Source organism: Cicer arietinum, chromosome 4 (genome assembly GCF_000331145.2).
Source record: "Cicer arietinum cultivar CDC Frontier isolate Library 1 chromosome 4, Cicar.CDCFrontier_v2.0, whole genome shotgun sequence".
NCBI classification, from domain to species: Eukaryota; Viridiplantae; Streptophyta; class Magnoliopsida; order Fabales; family Fabaceae; genus Cicer; species Cicer arietinum.
The window spans coordinates 2,715,545-2,734,382 of NC_021163.2; the positions used below are offsets into that span (position 1 = coordinate 2,715,545).

An 18,838-nucleotide genomic window follows, 5' to 3' on the forward strand; every position below is an offset into this window, starting at 1 on the left:
TGCTCTTTTTGGGGATTAGTTTGTTGGAACTTTTTGTTGTGTTTTGTTTTGCTTCAATTTCCCTTTTGACAAGGCCAACATCTCACGGGTTCAAGAAGTGTGCAACAGATCTTGTAGCCCCTGCCCATGCTTACGTGCACATGGCCTTCTAAGAGTGCATCACTTATTTGGAAACACTATAACAATAATAATAATAATAATATCAATATCAAAAGATGCATCGGTAATAAGTTCCTACTTCCTAGTATATTGTAGGAAATATGGTTTAGAAGTCAAGTTCCTCTTTGTGGGTTTGTGTCAACATTTTTCAATATGATTTTATGGTTTTCAATTACCTTAATTTCATGAAATTGATTAAAATTGAGTTTCAAGTTATTTATATTTAGATGTTTTTTTAGGAAATATTGATACAATAGAAGAGTGTTATATATGGTGAATTGATATTTTAAAATTGTTCAAAATTAATGATTGACGTTGTCATTTTTAAGTAAAAGTTCAAGATCATTTATACTCTTTGGGATTGAAAGTGCAATCTGATCAATGTTGATTCCTCAAAAATAAGAGAAGATATATATAAATTAAGTGTTGATAACTAGTATTTTTTTGATAGATAAATAAACTTCATTCAAATGCAAATAGGAATAGTACAAACAAATTCATCATGATTTAGGGCATTTCTTAGCCATATTTTGATATCGAAATTAATTAAAAAAATAAAAAATTAATTAAAAAAATAAAAAATACGCTAACAATACACATAATGATTTCAGAAGTCAATGAAAGATAATAAAACTAAAATTTTAATATTAATAATCAAACTAATTTATTCCATGTACAATGAATGGTCAAGAATAATACAAGATTAACAACCTTTAATTCAATCCATCAAAAAAAAATTGGTGGTGTTGGCTCATATCAACTATAGATAGTCTTTGAAATGACCAATTTTAAACATGTGTTAACAAATCATATGTTATAATGAGATAGTGTTGAAGTTAATAATAACTTCTGTAAATCCTTACTTAAAATTGTCTATGTATTGACATAACAAATATGTTGTCTATGTAAATACCATATTTAAACAGAAGAATAAACAATTTCACACCATAATAACAAACAAACTAAAGATCGCATTCAAACGACGAAATAAAAAATAAAACACTAAAAAAAATTAAATATATATGAAATGTCACTTATTTAAGTAAAATAAAATAATTTATAAGAATAATTTCAGATTAAAAAATAATCTTATATCACCTTAAAGTTTTATTTTAGACTTTTTTAAAACTACTATTTGTTTTGCTTTTTTTTTTTAATCGAATTTACAAATACCGACCCACTTTCTTAGTTGACAAATAATACAATAAATTTCTACTTACGAATAGCTAACTCAATTTGTTATTAAAATTTTGAACGATACTGAAAGATGCATTAACTAGAAATCACATGAGACACTTGTCCAATCTAAAAGCCACAGTTTTCATACTTTAAAAGAAAGTATGACATAAAGCTTACTACATGTTTGCTTTTTATGTTCTCTCACCTCCCACCGTTCGATCAACATACTCTCCAATGCATAGCTTCGCGTTCAACGCACGAGACGCCATCATAGGGAATTTAGTGAATTTATAATTTTTTATTAATCTCAGTAATTCACAATAAAAAAATTAAATAGTTTTTCAACGATACATTTAGTGTAATTTTTCAACATAAAACAAAAGATAAATTTATCACTTCCAGTTAAATTGAGACTATTTAAAACTAAAATGAAATTTAACCAACATAATAAATATGTATATCCCCTAAAATCGTTTTAATAGAGATAATGCAAAGTTTTCACAATAAAACTAAATACACACTCTAAACATAAAAGAAATTGCTATATGAAGACAAATTATGGTTGGGAAAATAATAACTAAAAATGTGGCTGCTCTTTCATTAGTTATATAAAATATTTGAACTCCAAATTAATGATTGATTCTTACAAGCTGGAAGAAGATGAAACTGTGTAGCAAGAAAGCATCTCCAAACCAACCAAAAATCACCAAACCTTACCTTCCATCAACCAACATTACAACACATAGAGACACAGTGTGTGTATACAGAAATATAATTTTGGTTGTTGTGAACTGTTTATCAATGAGAAAAGGACTTCTCTTTTTCTTTAAACAAATCAATATTGGTACACATGTAGCTATTGACTTTATTCATCCTTGGATTCTCCTTTTAGGTAATTGGTCGACTTTTCCATTTCTTTTGCTTCATTTCCTAATAGTACTTTTGTTTGAAGCAAGATTTTCTTATTTCTCTTTTTGATTTTTTCTAGAGCAAGACATGAAATGCAGTAAATTATAATTGATTTGATCCATAGAGGCAATTAAAACATTTGCTTTTAGAAAGCTAAAAATATGATGATTTTAGCAATGATGCTCATTATCATGGCTCCATGACTTTTTCAAAAGCTGGATAGGCTAAATAGTTGGTCTCTAAAGATATACTCGATGATAAAAATAATCAATAAAAGATTCAATTAAAATTAAAATTGTGATGGCGAATCTCACATATAAGAACTTAAAAATTATTTAAATACAATTTCCGTCAGAACACTTGACACGACACAAATAAAAAAAAAATATATATATATATATATTTTTCTTTTATAATTAAATAAAATATAAACATTATCTATAAAAGATTTAAATTGAGAATTAATTTATATTTATGCATTTAAATTATAAAAAATTATAAAACAAGATACGACCCATACCATTAGATGATATGCTAAGCTGAAAATCATAAAACAGAGAATGGTTTCGAAATTAAAATTAAATTAAATTGAATAATTGTGTGTCATACTCATACAATACAATCCTACGATGACCTATTCATACCTCTAATATCTCCATCTTACCAACAAACAAAAATCTAAGAAACTTACAAGTTGCAAACATAATTGAAACTAAAGAGAAAAACAAAAAGAGTAGAAATTTCAGGGGTCCAAATAAACAGGTTGAACAGAACTTCTGGATCTACTTCCATATCCAAATGAAAAGAATGATTTTTTAGCTCTACCACTACCACCACTGCATCCTTCAAGAGAGTTGACTTCATTGACTTCCCTCTTTTGCTGCTTTAGAGCTTCTTGAACTGCTAAATAAAATTGTCTATCCCTTGATGAATCCATTGAAAAAGACCTTCTAATTGGTTGAACTGAAAATTGTTCATCTTTTTTTGTTCTAACATCAATACATTCATCTCCAAAGCTTGTAACTTTATTCAACTTCCTTGCTTTCTTTTCCACATTTCTATGCTCTAAAACCTTCCTTTGTGAAGGACTAATAGAACTTGGTGTTGGTAACTCCAAAGTATCATTATTGTTACTCAATTCAATCACAACAAAATCTTCATCACCGCCAATATTGATGTTTTCCCTAGATGGGTAATTTTGATCTTGATTTGAAGAAGGTGTTTGTGTAAATATTTGATCAAAATGGAATCTTTTTGTCAATGAAATGCTTGTTCTACAAAGTGGACAATTAGCATTGTTTTGAAGCCAAACATCTATGCAATCAATGTGAAAAACATGGCTACAATTTGGTATAATCCTAAGTTTTTCATCTTGTTGAAACTCATTCAAGCAAACAGCACATTCACAGAACAAACCCTTTTCACTATTACTATCATTATTCCCTTCTAACTCTGTTTTGTATTGAATCACTGGGATTAACCGAATCAATGCTTCATCTAATCCACGAGGTTCTGTTGTACCTTGTGAGTTTATTGTTGTTGGATCTTGTCTCCTTCTAGATGGAGAGAAACGTCTTAGAAGATCAATACGGTGCCAATTGAGACAACATTTGATGACAAAGATGTAGTAGCTTACAAGCAAGATAGCTGTAGCCATTATTCCTATTATAGCAATTGCAATGATGGGAAAACTTGTGCTAGAATGATGCATATGAGGATGAAAGATTGAACTTGAACTTGAACTTGTTATTGGAGAAAGAGCCTGTGTGTTTGATTGTGAAATTTGTGATGACCCATGTTGTGAAAAATGGATCAAGTGTCTTCTACTTACAAGATCCATATCAGAAAATGAAAATTACAAATGGGTTATCTCAGATCTTGAAGATAAAAAAATAAAAATAGAGACTTTATTATTATAGCATGTGGACTAGTTGGAGTAAGCTATGAGTTTGAATATAGCAAAGTGGGGGTGGTGTAAAAGGTTAATGAGGTCAATCAAGTACTACATGAAAGTGATATGAAAATGAGAGAGATGAAGTAGTTTTGAAGCAATGAAGAGATAATTTGACAAGCAATATAGTTAGGCTAATGAATGAAAATGGATGAGACTGAGAGTATGTAATATATGGAGAAGGGGGATAGAGAGGAAACCTAGGTGGTGTATAAATGAGGATGGTGATGGGGAGGGAGACAGGACATTAAAATGTTGTCAAAACCTGTTTTTATTTTTATTTATATTAATAAATAATTGTATTTTAAAAATAAATAAATAAATAAAAGAAAGGTTGGAGGGGTGGAGTGTTTAGTAAATTTAAATTGTTCAGAGTAGTACTGGTAGTTGGTAAATTTCTCAGAGAGTTAGGCTAGAAATTTGTTCCAAGAGTGTCTCGGCCATTGTTCAATATTTTATAAGTATTTGTACAATTTGTAGCGTATCATCATATATTTAATAATTGGAGACTTTATAGAATAAATTGCGGTCTATTAAGAATAATAGTGGTGGTTAATATAGGGACCAATACAGGATCAAGAAGGCACCATGAACCTAATTGCCATTGCATTGACAGATATGTGGAGAATTAAATAATTTTTTAAATACACATAAGCATAACCATATAATTGACTATACAATGTGAAAGGATTTCATCATAATTAATTAAGGAGAGTTTAAATATTTTATATTGTATCTTTAAGGCTTCTATTTTGTAGGATATCATGAAGAGTACTTTTTATTTTTCAAATATTTCTTGTCACTTTCTTTACAAACTCTTTAACTTCAATAATAGTGATCAAATTATATTTTTTAATGTTTTTGTTTCTTCAGAAATATTAATTCATTAATGAACTAAATCTGTTTCAATAAATGAGATAATATAAAGAGAATATTTCACAATCTAAATAGTTTCGTTAAAAAAATTAAGTATATTTGACTAAATTGTGAATTAAAGAATTAACATGTCAAATAAATAAGAAATAAAATGTATTAAGAAATTTGCAACAATCATGAATAAATTGAACCAACTTAAGCATATGAATGGCTTTAATGAGATTAAACAAAAAAAACCTAAATCCCGAATAAATTGAAGAAATGAGTGCATCCTCGTAACTTTAGCAATATCTAAATATGAAAAAGTATTATACTTCTAATTAGCAGCCACAATTCAAAATTGATTATTCTTTCAAACCATATGTTACCTTGATGCAAAACCATAATTGATATTGATCTGAAAAAAATGGTTGCATACTTTATATAAATATAATAACTAGAAAGTTAGGGTTATATATTACTCTTAGTAATTGAAGCAGATTAAGTCGTTTGACATGACCTATAACCTAATCTATTTACCTCTTTATTTAATATAATTTTTTATATTTGTTTTATAATTTCAACTTACTTATGTAAAATTTAAAGTATATTGTGATTGAATTTTATAGATTGTTTATATGAATTATAATTTTGTTATAATGTTATTGAATATGCTTCTTAACTTAAGGTTTAAGACATATTTTATTGTATTTTTTTTTATTGCCCAATTACATATAGTAAACTAATTGAGGACTAAATTTTATTATAGATGTAGTTTAAAAAGATTAGACCTCAAAAAATGGCTTATGACATGTAATTAGATCAGACCTTCAAATTTTTAAAACAAGTCAAACTTATTTAACTAAAGGTTGGTCTGGTCCAACTCATTTTTTCTACCCCTAATTACTCTCTATGTCATAAAATAGTTAATTTATTTGATCATTTTACACATATTTAAAAAAATTATAAATAAAATAGAGACAATATTGCTTTTACTAAATTATTCTTGTTAAATATCAGTGTATTATCAATATCATAAATGTATAGTAAAAGATATTGTATTAAAAATTATGCAAGTAGTATTAATTAATGATATAATTGAAGAAAAAAATATATTGAAAATTTAAAAAATCACTTATTTTAGAACATTTTTTTTAAAATGGATTAATTATTTTAATACATAGTGGATACTTCCTTCCTCCCATCGTATTTGTAAAAAAAAATCTTAAAAAGACATTTATATCACTTTGAAGTTATTATTATCCTTTTCGTATTTATGATGATATAGCAAATATTTAATGAGAATGATGAGTAAAACTACTATTCTCTTTTTTTATTTATTTATTTATTTATAATCTATACAAAACAATCAATATTTTTGACGAGAAGAAGGAAGTAGTACCAAAAGTTATTTTGTTGCAAATATATTAGTACTGAGTAGTTGACCTAATATTTAATGTCCATCCGCACATTATATATATGGTAATTAATTTTAAACACAAAAATTCCATTATATTTTGCCGGTTCATATTATTTTTCACAAATATATTAGTACAAGTAGTTGACCTCATATTTAATGTACATCCACACATTGTATATAGAATGACATGGTAATCAATTTTAGACACAAAAATTTCATTATATTTTGCCTTCATGATAAAAAAAAGATATTCCATTATATTTTGCCGGTTCATTTTTGAAAGTTAGTCCCCACAAGAGAAAAACCACTTTAAAATAGAAAAATTTAGAACAGAACGCTAGTGACCCACTTCAATCATTCACAAGATATTAGTCCAAAAAGTTCAAAGTATTATTAACCCACGCATATCGATTGGAAATAATGTGAATTAAAGCTAGTACTATGTAGTAAAAACAGAAAGGAAATCACTTGAACAATGTTAATGAATAATTGGTGTATAATTCGATGTGCTAATAACATAAGGAGCCCTTGAGATTCCCCCAATTAGATACACCCTCTGTCAATCATTATAAATCATAAGTATATAGTAAAAAAGTCCCCACCCCACATGCAGCCATCCATGGAAACCTAAATCGCAATTTAAAGTGGTAGACTAGAAATTTTCTTTTATATAAAATTAAAAAGTAATCCACAGTATTCTAGTATCAGTAAAATATTAAAAGTTTCTAAAATATATAATCTCATGTGAGAAAATAATGTAACTATAGAATTTTGTATTTTCTTCTTATTCACAAAATTGCGTAGAAACATCTTTTTATTTTTACAATTTGATTTTAGATTGTAAAATCAAAAGTAACTTTAAGATGAAATATAATATTGTATATTTTTATGAGAATTTTTACGGTACACGAAACCAATTCGACATATATCGATATATTTGATTTTTAAATTAATGTTTTCTGGAAAAACATTTTTTTTTATTGTTTATATAATTATATTAACTAAATAATCTTTATCAAGAATATCAACAAAATAAATTTTATTTTATTTTTTTTTCTAATTTTTTTATTACTCATATATAATAGTGAATATTGAATATTTTTATGATAGAATATAAACAATTAGTATAATGCTTATAAACAATTAAATGATATTTTTTTATAAAATAATATTTTTTTAAATAAAAAAATAAAAAATAGTTATTTGATTTTTAAAAATGATCGTTAATTTATTAATTAATAAAACAAATACATCAAAACTCTTTTAATTTGTAGATGTACAAGAGAAACTCTCATTTCTAGTACTCACCAACATCAACTTCAAAAAGATGAATTTAAATTAAAGTAAAGATACGTTTTAAGACTAAGAAAAACAATAAAAATTAATTTCATCATTAAAAAAAACTTTTAGTCCATGAAATTGTATTTACTTCAAAATTTAAATTAAATTTTTTTTATTTTCTTTAATTTGTTTTTACTTATATTTAACATCAGAGAATATCTAACAATAATTAAAAAAATATTTTGATGTCTCAATAATTAAAAACGACAATTTCAGTTCCTATAAAATAAAAAGATCCTTAGAGTCTACATTGAATATACACTTTTTTTACTGAAAGGGATCTTCACTCTTTAATTTATATACACAATTAATATAAAATTTATATTGTACTATCAACAAATTATAACTATTCTATTGTTAACAATATTTGATTTTAACGGTAATTATTTCTAAAACTTCACATAAAAGTGATTATAATTTGTACACAATCTAAAACTTTTACACTTAATGTGTGAAAATTAATCTCCTTATAAATATATAACTAATTTTAGAACAACATTGAGTCATTGTTTGGACTAAATGGAATAAACTACATAAGACTTTGACATTATATCTTCATATAAAATCTTAAGACATTGAATATATGAATAATTTTTCATTAATATTTAGCTATAGATACATGAACATCGTATATCTAATATTTAACTTATTTACCGACAATACCATAGTTTTAAATTGTAGATGTGGTTGCGGTTGCGACCACTGCATTTGTAGACATTTCGTCTCTTGCAATACAAATTACGGTCATTGTGGCGTAATTTTTTTTTTTTATTAACACAAAATATTATAATAATTAATTAATAATCTTATAATCACATATCTCCTATTTTATTTTTAATATCTCATAACTATCTCATTATCAACTCTTTATCCCTTTAATATATCATTAATCTTTTAAAATAAAATGTATAACTATGATACATGCACAAAGTAAGATAGAATAATACTCCCTCCAGTCCTTTTAACTCAAATGTCTCTTATAAAAATGATCAAATGAAGTATTTTTATAATTTTTAATATTAATAATAATAATAAAATTATTTATTTATCTTTAATTAAATAGACTGATTTAATAAATTTAAAAGATTTTTTTATAATTGCCTTAGCATAATTTTTTTTTAACTAAATAGATTTTTTAAAAAACTTTGATATTATTTATATATAAAAATAGTTTAGTCTGATTTCTTCTAAACTAGATAATAGATCCCTATCAAAGGATATGACTTAGTGTGTTGTGACAGTTATAACCTTAAGATACAATTTTTATGAAAAATTAATATTACATTGTAATTACGATTTGATATGTTGCAGTCCGCAATATTATTGTGGTCTGCATATTTGAATTGATCATCCTTAGTCAATATATCCGACACACACATAAACCACATATATGAGAAGATGGGTCCATTTACAGAATACTTTTGGTCTTAGTCACGGCTATCACATTTGAATTCCTGGTTGAGTAGGAAAGTCAAATGCGTGTGCAATGCTATCTTATATAAATAAACAAAACAGAAAATGTGCAGAACCGACACACATGCGCTTGTATTTTGGCTAGCTTGTAGAAAATAGAGCAACTTAGTTGAGAAAAATACAGACACACAAACCCTTTGCTATACGATTTTCAAAAAGTTTTTTCACACATTAGTCAAAGGTTGAGGCCTTGTTGCGTCTGCCGGAAGATGTTTCAAACTTGCTACAACTTTTGGGCAATATTAATATCTACTTTTTGAAAATCTCAACCTCTGTTCAAACTTGGTACAATGGAAAATTAAATAAACAAAGGGTCCCTCAAAAACTTTATTATTTTATATTTTTATTTACAGCATTGCATATTAGAGTATTTCCTCAATTTTAATTTTATTCTTAAGTAAAAGTTAATAAAAAATTTAAATAAAAAATATTGACCGAAGGTGGACATTTGTTTGTATTTGTATATAAGATGTATTTTTTTTTTTATTTGAGAAGAATAAAAAAGATATTCTTCTTTTAAGTATGAGTCTTTTATATTTTATACTTATATCGCAATTAGATTTAGTAAAATACGTCATTTGAATATACTCTCAAAAGAATTTTTAATACAATGATCTACTCACATTTCTTTTTAAAATTGATCAAGATACTTCAATCATTGATTATAGTCCGAAGGAATATCGAGAATAATAACATAATAATGTAAGTACACCACAAATTTTTTTAATATTATATCTTTATTAAAATTTTTAAACATTCAATTTATAATTAAATTACTTATTTAATATCAAATATATAACATATTCATAATCAATAAAATAAAAGACTAACCAATATTCTCACTCAACCTAATAATTTAGAATTAATTCTAATTCTAATCAATACGAAATGTTCGTTTTGTATAGAGTAGATAACATGTCAAAGAGTGTTGTTATGTGAATTCACTTTTTGACATTAACTACACTACATAGGCACTATATAGTGTGTTTAGATTTATGAGGGGAGAGAAAAAAACTTCTTTCGATATCTTTTTATAAGAAAAAATAAAATAAAATAAAATTTGATGTAGTTAGTTGATAAAAATATAAACTGTATAATACACCGATGTCAAATTTTGATGTCAAGAATGATTTCTCTATGCCAAAAGAAGAATTATATATAATTACCTCACTTTCCCTTTTATACATGCACCTCTTAAAATTTCATTTGCTATTGAACAATTCATTTTAATCGTTTGTGTCTATATCAACAGAATTATTAGGAAGGAAATTCTGAATGTTCGTCAAAGGAACATATCTCTGTCTGCTGGAACTGTTTAATCAAATCAATTAGAAAAATGGCGATACATGGTAAGTGTTATCATTGATATTACTGATAAAACAATGGAAATTAATATCTAATTAATACATTTTTCAAATGAAAAAGATTCAATTGGATTTTTTATTTTTTATCTATATTATAATTAGTACAAAATATCTACAACTAGGTCCATTCTTAATTTTCGTTTGAGAGACTAACACTTTTACTCAGATATTTTTTTCTCAATTATATTTGTTATCTATAAAACATAAAATTAAGACTTCATTTAAAAATTGAGTTCAACATAACGGATTTTTATTTATTATATTTAAAATTAATATATGAAAATATTATTTTTATTTTTATTTTTGAGAGGCCGTAAGACTAAAATACGACTATTTAAAATATTTTTTTTCTTCAAAAATTCACAAGAGATGCAACCATATTTTTTTTATAAAATAAAAATATATTAAGCATATATTGTCGTATTATAGGAAAAAAAAGAAACAATTCTTTTAATTAATCGTATTTCTATGTTACGATTTCAGTGGTAAAAAAGTTAAAGCATTTTGATATTAATTTTAAAATTACATATATTAAATTTTATTTTTGAAAAGAGATTATAAATTAAAAAGATTTATTTCAAATATAATATTGATACCGGATATTGTAGTTTGATTAATACATAAATCAAATTCTATAAAGAGTCCTTTTCATTTTTTTATTGACCAGCTGCGTAGATTAGAGGGACTAATCTAGAAAGAATCAGATTGCATAACAGTTCCTTCCTTCAGAAGCTAAATACAAAACAGTGGCTACAGCTACTATTGTCAATTTCTAGACTATAAATAAATGTAAATGTAACACATGACTATCACTTCTTAATTCTCATTAAAAATTCCAATTCAAATTAAGTCTTCGTCTCCAAGCTTTGTTGACTTCAGTTTTATTATTTTAAGATGTATTTATTATTTTTATTCTTTTTCTTACTTTAGTAGAATAAAAGATCATACTAACAATTGGTTTTTTGAAGAAACAAAAATTCAAATAAAAACTAATTTTTAAATTTCAAATATCAATTTTTATAATTTTAAAATATGAATTGAATAATTTTCAACATTTAAATATTTAAGAAGTGTCCCAATAATACTTACGGTGAAAGAGGAAGTTGAAGGTTGTATGGATGTTGGCCCTGCTGACTTTTTATAAATTTGGTAAGAGTAGGGTAGTGATATAAAATAGTATATTTATTTATCTTTAAAAAATAAATACACTTATTTTAATTGAATATTATGTATCCAATCTTGCCAAACCTTGCAAAGAAATATAAAACCACGGCTTACGAGATTAAAGTGCAGTGTTGCACTAAGTCCAATTTTTTATTATCTATTTATGACACGTTCAATATGTATGTAATAGCTTAATAGCTAATTTAAAGTAAAATGTTTGGACCACTAAAAAGATAATATTCTTTCCGATTTTAAATATAACAAAATTTGAATATATAAATTTTAAATTAAATATGTTAATTATTGTTAACTTAAATTTATTTCATATTTAAAATTAGAGAAAATTATAATTTAATTTTATATTTTGGACTGATCGATCAAAGATTGGATGGTTAGCGATAATTGAAAGAGTGAAAACAGAGAATTGCTTAGCTGGAAAGAATCTGAATTCACCCTCAATGCTAAGAGGAAACAATTAATTAAGTCCAATAAGAGGAGAAGTTCAAATATTTATTAATCAAACTTCAACATAAACTGAATTTCTACAGCAGAGCAATGAAAATTCTCAATTGTTACTTACTAATATTAATCACTGTTACAGAACCAGTAACAGATGATGTCACTGTACTTCGCTTCCTTACAAACTTCAACCTTTGCAAAATTGTCAAAAATATGGGTGCAATCCTCAAAATAATTTTTTTTTTGTCAGATAGGAAATATAAAATAAATATTTTAATTAATTACTTCAATTAATAATACTAACAACAAATCAACAGTACAACATATCTTTATATAATCAGTTGAGTTTCGAGAGTAAATTTTTCAGTCACGTGACAGCATGGAACCTGTCAATTAAGCCACATTACTAGAGTTGTTTATTTGATTTGATTTTACTGAAGTGTTGTTTATTGCTGAATTCAAAAATAGTGCAGAATGCAAATGCATATTCTTACGTACGTTTTCACACCATTTTCAGAGCTTTTATCTTTTTGAAAGGTTGAAATTGAAAGACATTTTAATCACAGGGAGAGTGTCCACGTGCATTCACGTGTCGTGCAGTCCGTCCAAAGAAGGAAAATAGTTATTTTCCACATTAAGATCTCTGTAGTACTCTGTACCACGTTTAAACCAACACTTCAAACCACTCAAATATTCCACGTATAACCTTAGGTAAACTTACTCGGACTCACTTTAAAGTTTGACTATATTTTTTTATTTTTTTAAATTGGTCATTAAAATTAATTTATGTTTGCATAATTAATTCTTCGGTATACTTTCATCAATAATTAGTATAATTGAAAGTGTTTGATACAATAATATATTATTCATATTAATTTTTTATTATCTCTAACTTTTGATTTTATTTACAATTATTTAGACATACATATATATAACTGTTAAAAATATAATAATATAATAATATATTTATTTATTTGTAAATTAATTAATATTAACAGTCGTGCAACACACGAAAATAAATTCGTGTAATAATAATGGTAAATATATAAATCTAAAAAGTATAATATATTTTGTTTATCTAAATAAATAAGACATTAAGATAAAAAAATATATTTTATATTTTAGAAATAGTATATATAATAATATAGGAGATGGTTTAGGATTCAACAAAATAAATATGTGCAACTTACAATAGAAATTCGTTCAATTTTCAAATTTTTTTTATCGAAAGATTATTGGTTTTCGGTACATCCTAATACTGATTAGATTTAAATTTATACTTTTTATCTTCGTTAATATACTCTTTCTTTGTTTTTAGTTTCTATAATAATATTTTTTGTCTGTAATCCTGTAAATATACAAAAAATTTCTTTTGGTTGTTATTAGCCTTTGCAAAATTCGGTCATGTTGAAATAGATCTATGTAATATTTAAAATAATGGATTTAATTCCCTCAAATAGTTACTTCATAAGGAACAAAAACAAAAAATTATATATTTATAAAAATTTAAAATAATTTTTTTAATAGAATTAAAATTAAAAAGTAATATATTTATAAAAATAAAAAATATATTTAAATCCTATAATTGTTAAGAACGTGATATAACAAAGCACAAATTTATTTAAGTTGTAAATTTTGTGAATATTTTGTTTTACTAGTAGAGGTACCACTTTGGACTTTTATTTATTTATTTATATCATTTTTTTAATTATTTAATCAAAATATCACAGTTCAGAAAAAAAATATATTCTATTTTTGTCCCAATCGCAACTTAGAAATGAGACAATGTGAATATAAAAGTTTTTGTCTCTTAATAGATAGTCGCATCTCGGGATGCGACCTTATACTGCTATTTTTTTTTCTTTCTATTTTATAAATAATTTTTGTTAATTATTATTTAATAAATTGTAAATAATTAAAATATTTAAAATCAAAATATTATTAATAAGATAAAATATATTTATAAATAATAATAATAATAATAAATTTAATAATATTATAAATTTTAATAATAATAATAATAATTTTATTAATAATGTGCCAAAACAAATAAAAGAAAGTTGGTATAATATGAGGAAATTATTATAATAACCTGCCGAAACAAATAACGTGTTCCTAATATTTTGTCGATAAAATAACAATGTATTTTCTTAACGACTATCTTTTATTTCATTAGTAAAATAAAATATATTAATAAATAATAATAACAATAATAAATAAATAAATAAAATACATTAATAATAATAATAAAATAAATTATATTAATAAAATAAAATTAATAAAATTGATCAAACAAAACACATTAAATTAAAGAAAAAATACTACAAATTAAAAAAAACTACATCAAATTCATATTTTATTATTATTATTATTATTATTATTATTTTCTTTAATTTTTATTTATTACATCAAACAAAAAAGAAAGTTGTTATAAGAATGTGTCAAAAAATGAGAGAATTGTTATAATAATGTGGCAAAACAAATAAGCGAAAGTTGTTATAATAGAAAGAAGTTGTTATAATAACGTGACAAAACACATAACGTGTCCCTAATGATAAAATACAAATGTATTTTCTTAACAACTCCCTTTTATTTAATTGCATTCTTTTTTCTCTCTTTAATTCGATGTGTTTTATTTTATTTTATCAATAATATTTTGATTTTAAAATAGAATTGAGTTGTCAAAATAATATAACATTATTGTTATATTATTTATTTTGGTACATTATTATTAAAATTATTATTCTTTTTATTATTATTATTAAAAAATTTATAATATTATTAAATTTATTATTATTATTATTATTATTATTATTATTATTATTATTATTATTTATTAAGGGATAAAAACTTTTGCGTTCACATCTCCGCATCTTTAAATTAAGATGAACAATTAAAGGCAAAAAAAAAAAAAGACATTTCTGTATTTTTTTTTTTGGAAGTGTCACATTTTGGTCAAATAAAAAAAATATATAAATACAAAAGTCTCCACTTTGATGAATGTAAAATTTATTCCCCAAAATATTGGCAGCTGCTATTACAAAATTAGAAAGAGTTAAAATGTTTATATCCTCAATAATGACTAACTATTACAACGTTGATATTGATCTTATCAAATTCGTCACATAAGTTATCAAGTTGCTCACATAAGGCTAACATAAATAGCCAATATTACCGATTAACAGAATTGGTTCCCGGGATATATTTAATGTCATGTCCTAAGACAAATTCATTGTTATTTATTGTAAAAAATTAAGGAATAAGAAATAAATAGCCACTGCTACTATTTAATATGCCTCATGCTCTTACCGACTAAGCTTTAACGTGAGCACTAACATCTCCATTCCAAGGTTAAAGTAGATTTGTCTTTGTTTCGAATGAAAAGTAGCGTTAGTTTCCTACGCAAATTCATCGTCCATCCCCATCTCCTGTGTAACGTTAAATGTCTTTACAGCTTCTATTTAAGTCAGATCCTTGTACCTTCTTTATTATGCCGAAGTATATGTTTCTTGCATAATCAAGTAAAGCAATTCTCAAGAGAGAAAATATTTTTAAAAAATAGTCATTTAACCCTTATAAGTGCATATGTCTACATGTGTACCTTCAAATAGAATTGGTGCAATAAGAAATCAAAAATATTTCAGTTGTGGATCAGCAACAAAAAAAAAAGAAAATAGTTGAAACTGAGAATCAAAGAAGAAAAAAAAAGCAAGTTTAACAATGTAAGATCATCATTATATTGTATCAAGTCAACTCATGTTACCTCTGAGCTACATTATCACCATGAAGCCCACATTCATTTGTGCATTTTTTCTTGCCATTCATTTCATGCTGAGTTTTTGTCCCAAATTCGGCTAACGGCGCGAATATAAAATACAAAAAAAAAGTCAGAAAACAATGTACAATTAGGAAGCTTAGAAACTGAAGATCAAAATTAGAATAAGAATAAAAGATACACAATGTCCAATTCACAACCATTATTTGCATAAAAGCAAGAAAACTACTAAATGTTCTAGCCGATTTAATCCTTGGTCAAACAAATCACTATGCTTATTGCATATATTACCTAATTATTTAACTATATATCAAACTCATTCTACAAAAGCTGAAGTGATAAAAGTTTCCTGCAAATTATTATATAGTCATTATCATACCAAATCTAAAATATAGACATTATGAAAACATGGCAAGTCTATATGAAAATGAAAATAACAATGATTATTGGATGAAAAACGACATTTGCAATGACATTTCATTAATCATAGTTTTCTTAAAAATATTCATAAGATAACATGACACGCTCCTCCTTCATCAAGTAGTCAAAACATCAAAATTAAAAACAACAAAAAGAATAAACATCGATCTCATTTTCATTAGTTAAGAGACATAAAAAATTGAGAAAATAAAATTGTAGTTTACACAAAACGTAATCATGGACATAGTAGAATTTGGTTTAAAGTACATCTTCTACATTATTTCACTTTTAAGATCCTAAAATCCCATAAAATATGAACCCAAAGAAGGAAATAAAATATTTTAATTTCATGAACCAAGTTTTTTCCCTTGCAAAGTTGTTGTGATGATGAGTTTTTGGATTTTCATGTGTCACTACACCAATGTTGCAAAGAACTCCATCAAAATTCAAGAGACATCAAATGATTTGGAAAGATTGTTGAATAAAGAATGAGTATATGAACATGTATTGGTTTGTATTTGAAAAACTTTTTAAAGAAATATATACAATAAACAAAAATCAGAAATCAATGAAAACAGGACACAGAAAAGCTTCGTGCTGTCTATGTTTGCCATCAAGTTTCTTCTTTGAGGCACTTTGACAAACACTTTGTGAGTGAATATTTTGACAAATAATATATGATTCACATGAACCAATAGCTTTGATTCTTCATTTTATAACATTTAATTCATCTAATTTAAATAAAAATATCATGAGTGAAGAATCTAAGGTTACTTAACTCTCTTATGATCACAAAAAAAAAAAAATTGAAAATCTATTTACAAAAATAAGAAAAATAGATGTGAGTGTTGGACATATTAAGCAACTCTTCGCACTACAAATTCATATTAATAAAAAGATAAAATATATAAACTTAACATAACACATAAAATGGGAAGAAGAAGAAGTTATTGTGAACAAAAATAATATGCAGAAAAAGAAACTATAAAGTTAACAAAAAAACAAAAGCTAGAAGGAGAAGATCCATGAATCATGTAAACATAAAATAAAAATGAATCTAGAAAATCAAACGAAAGAAATGTAATGATCATTGATGAGGTTTATTTAAACAAAATCGAAAAACAATGATACCTTGATGGTGGAGCTCTCAAATGTGTGATTGTTAGGAGGAGGAGTTTGTAAGAGAGATATAAATTTTGAAGAGAATATGAAAAAGCTGAGCGATGTAAGATTTCTTTCCTAAACAAAAATTTGATATATGTAAATATGAAGAAAAAAAGGGTATATTAGAGAAATTGCTTTTTAGTTTTTAGCGTCAAAAGAAAGGAGAAATTTCTTTTTTGGTTGGAGTAGTGTGTGAAGGCAAAAGTAAAATTTTGCATTTTTATTTTTTTTCCTTAAAAAGGTTATTCTCTAATTTTAGTTTGACTTGGCAAACTATTAAAATATAACAAATAAGTGGAATAAAAATGAAATATCCCATCAAATGACTAAAGAAGTAAAAATAAAATATTATTCTCTAATTTGAAAGGTGTATATCGTTAAGATATGAATAGAAAATTCATTGGGTTATTTGGATTAGATGAGTAACATTTTTTGACACTGATTCAATAAAAATTCAAACTCAAATAACCATATGCATGATTTAATATAATTTTTAAGATTAGTGATGCAAGTTGAACATAATATAAATGATCAATTTATTAAAAAAAGAAAATCAACATATAACTCAAAAAATTAAATGAGTTAAATTCAAAGGAAGATAATTTTCTGTATAAAATAATATAAACATAATCTTTAAAAAAAAATATAAACAGGAACCTTGTGTGTTTTTATTTTATTTTATTATTGGGTTTATTTTCATTTGTTTATGCTTGTTTTGGTGAAAATATTTTTTTTTATACTTTATATTCCCCTTTTCAAGTAAATTAATTGGCAGCTAGTTGGTCTTAGACTCTTTCATTTTATTTTTTATTCGGGGATTTATTTTATTTTTTTCTTTTATACATAAGATGGTATAATTATCACCTTTAACTCAAACATAATTACGGGTTTATGAGTTGGATTCAGGAACATTCGTGGATTTCTTCACCTCTAGTGATTATGATCATAATATACAGTAGACCTTTTTTTATTGAATTTTTTTTTTTGTCTTTAAATGAAATGATAAAAAATTTTAAACATAATTGTGAAGTCTCAAATTTGAACTCAAAAATATGAAATCTAATATAATAATATTATTGTTTGTCTATTAAATTTGACATTGTGTCTTGTATTTTCTACTGGGGAAAATATTAGTAACGATATTCAAGTAATTTTGATGAATTATGTGCATCGATGTTGTAAATTAAGACAAAACTTTTTTATAT

The 18,838-nt window shown here is 24.8% G+C and overlaps 1 protein-coding gene and 1 long non-coding RNA gene across 3 annotated transcripts; both read right to left on the reverse strand.

Moving 5' to 3' along the window:
- Positions 1-2,808: 2,808 nt before the first annotated feature.
- Positions 2,809-4,453, reverse strand: LOC101488286 (RING-H2 finger protein ATL16). Its single transcript, XM_004495259.4, has one exon. It carries the CDS (start codon positions 4,085-4,087, stop codon positions 2,990-2,992), a length of 1,098 nt encoding a protein of 365 aa, XP_004495316.1. The 5' UTR covers positions 4,088-4,453; the 3' UTR covers positions 2,809-2,989.
- A 10,813-nt stretch (positions 4,454-15,266) lies between these two features.
- Positions 15,267-17,820, reverse strand: LOC101488614 (uncharacterized). 2 transcript variants are annotated; one of them, XR_189628.4, is made up of 3 exons: positions 17,601-17,820; positions 16,038-16,128; positions 15,267-15,875 (listed from the first exon to the last, which is right to left on the reverse strand). It is a non-coding gene; the product is annotated as an uncharacterized lncRNA (long non-coding RNA). The 2 variants fall into 2 exon arrangements; XR_001143625.3 differs by having other exon boundaries at positions 15,267-16,128.
- Between the last annotated feature and the right edge of the window lie 1,018 nt (positions 17,821-18,838).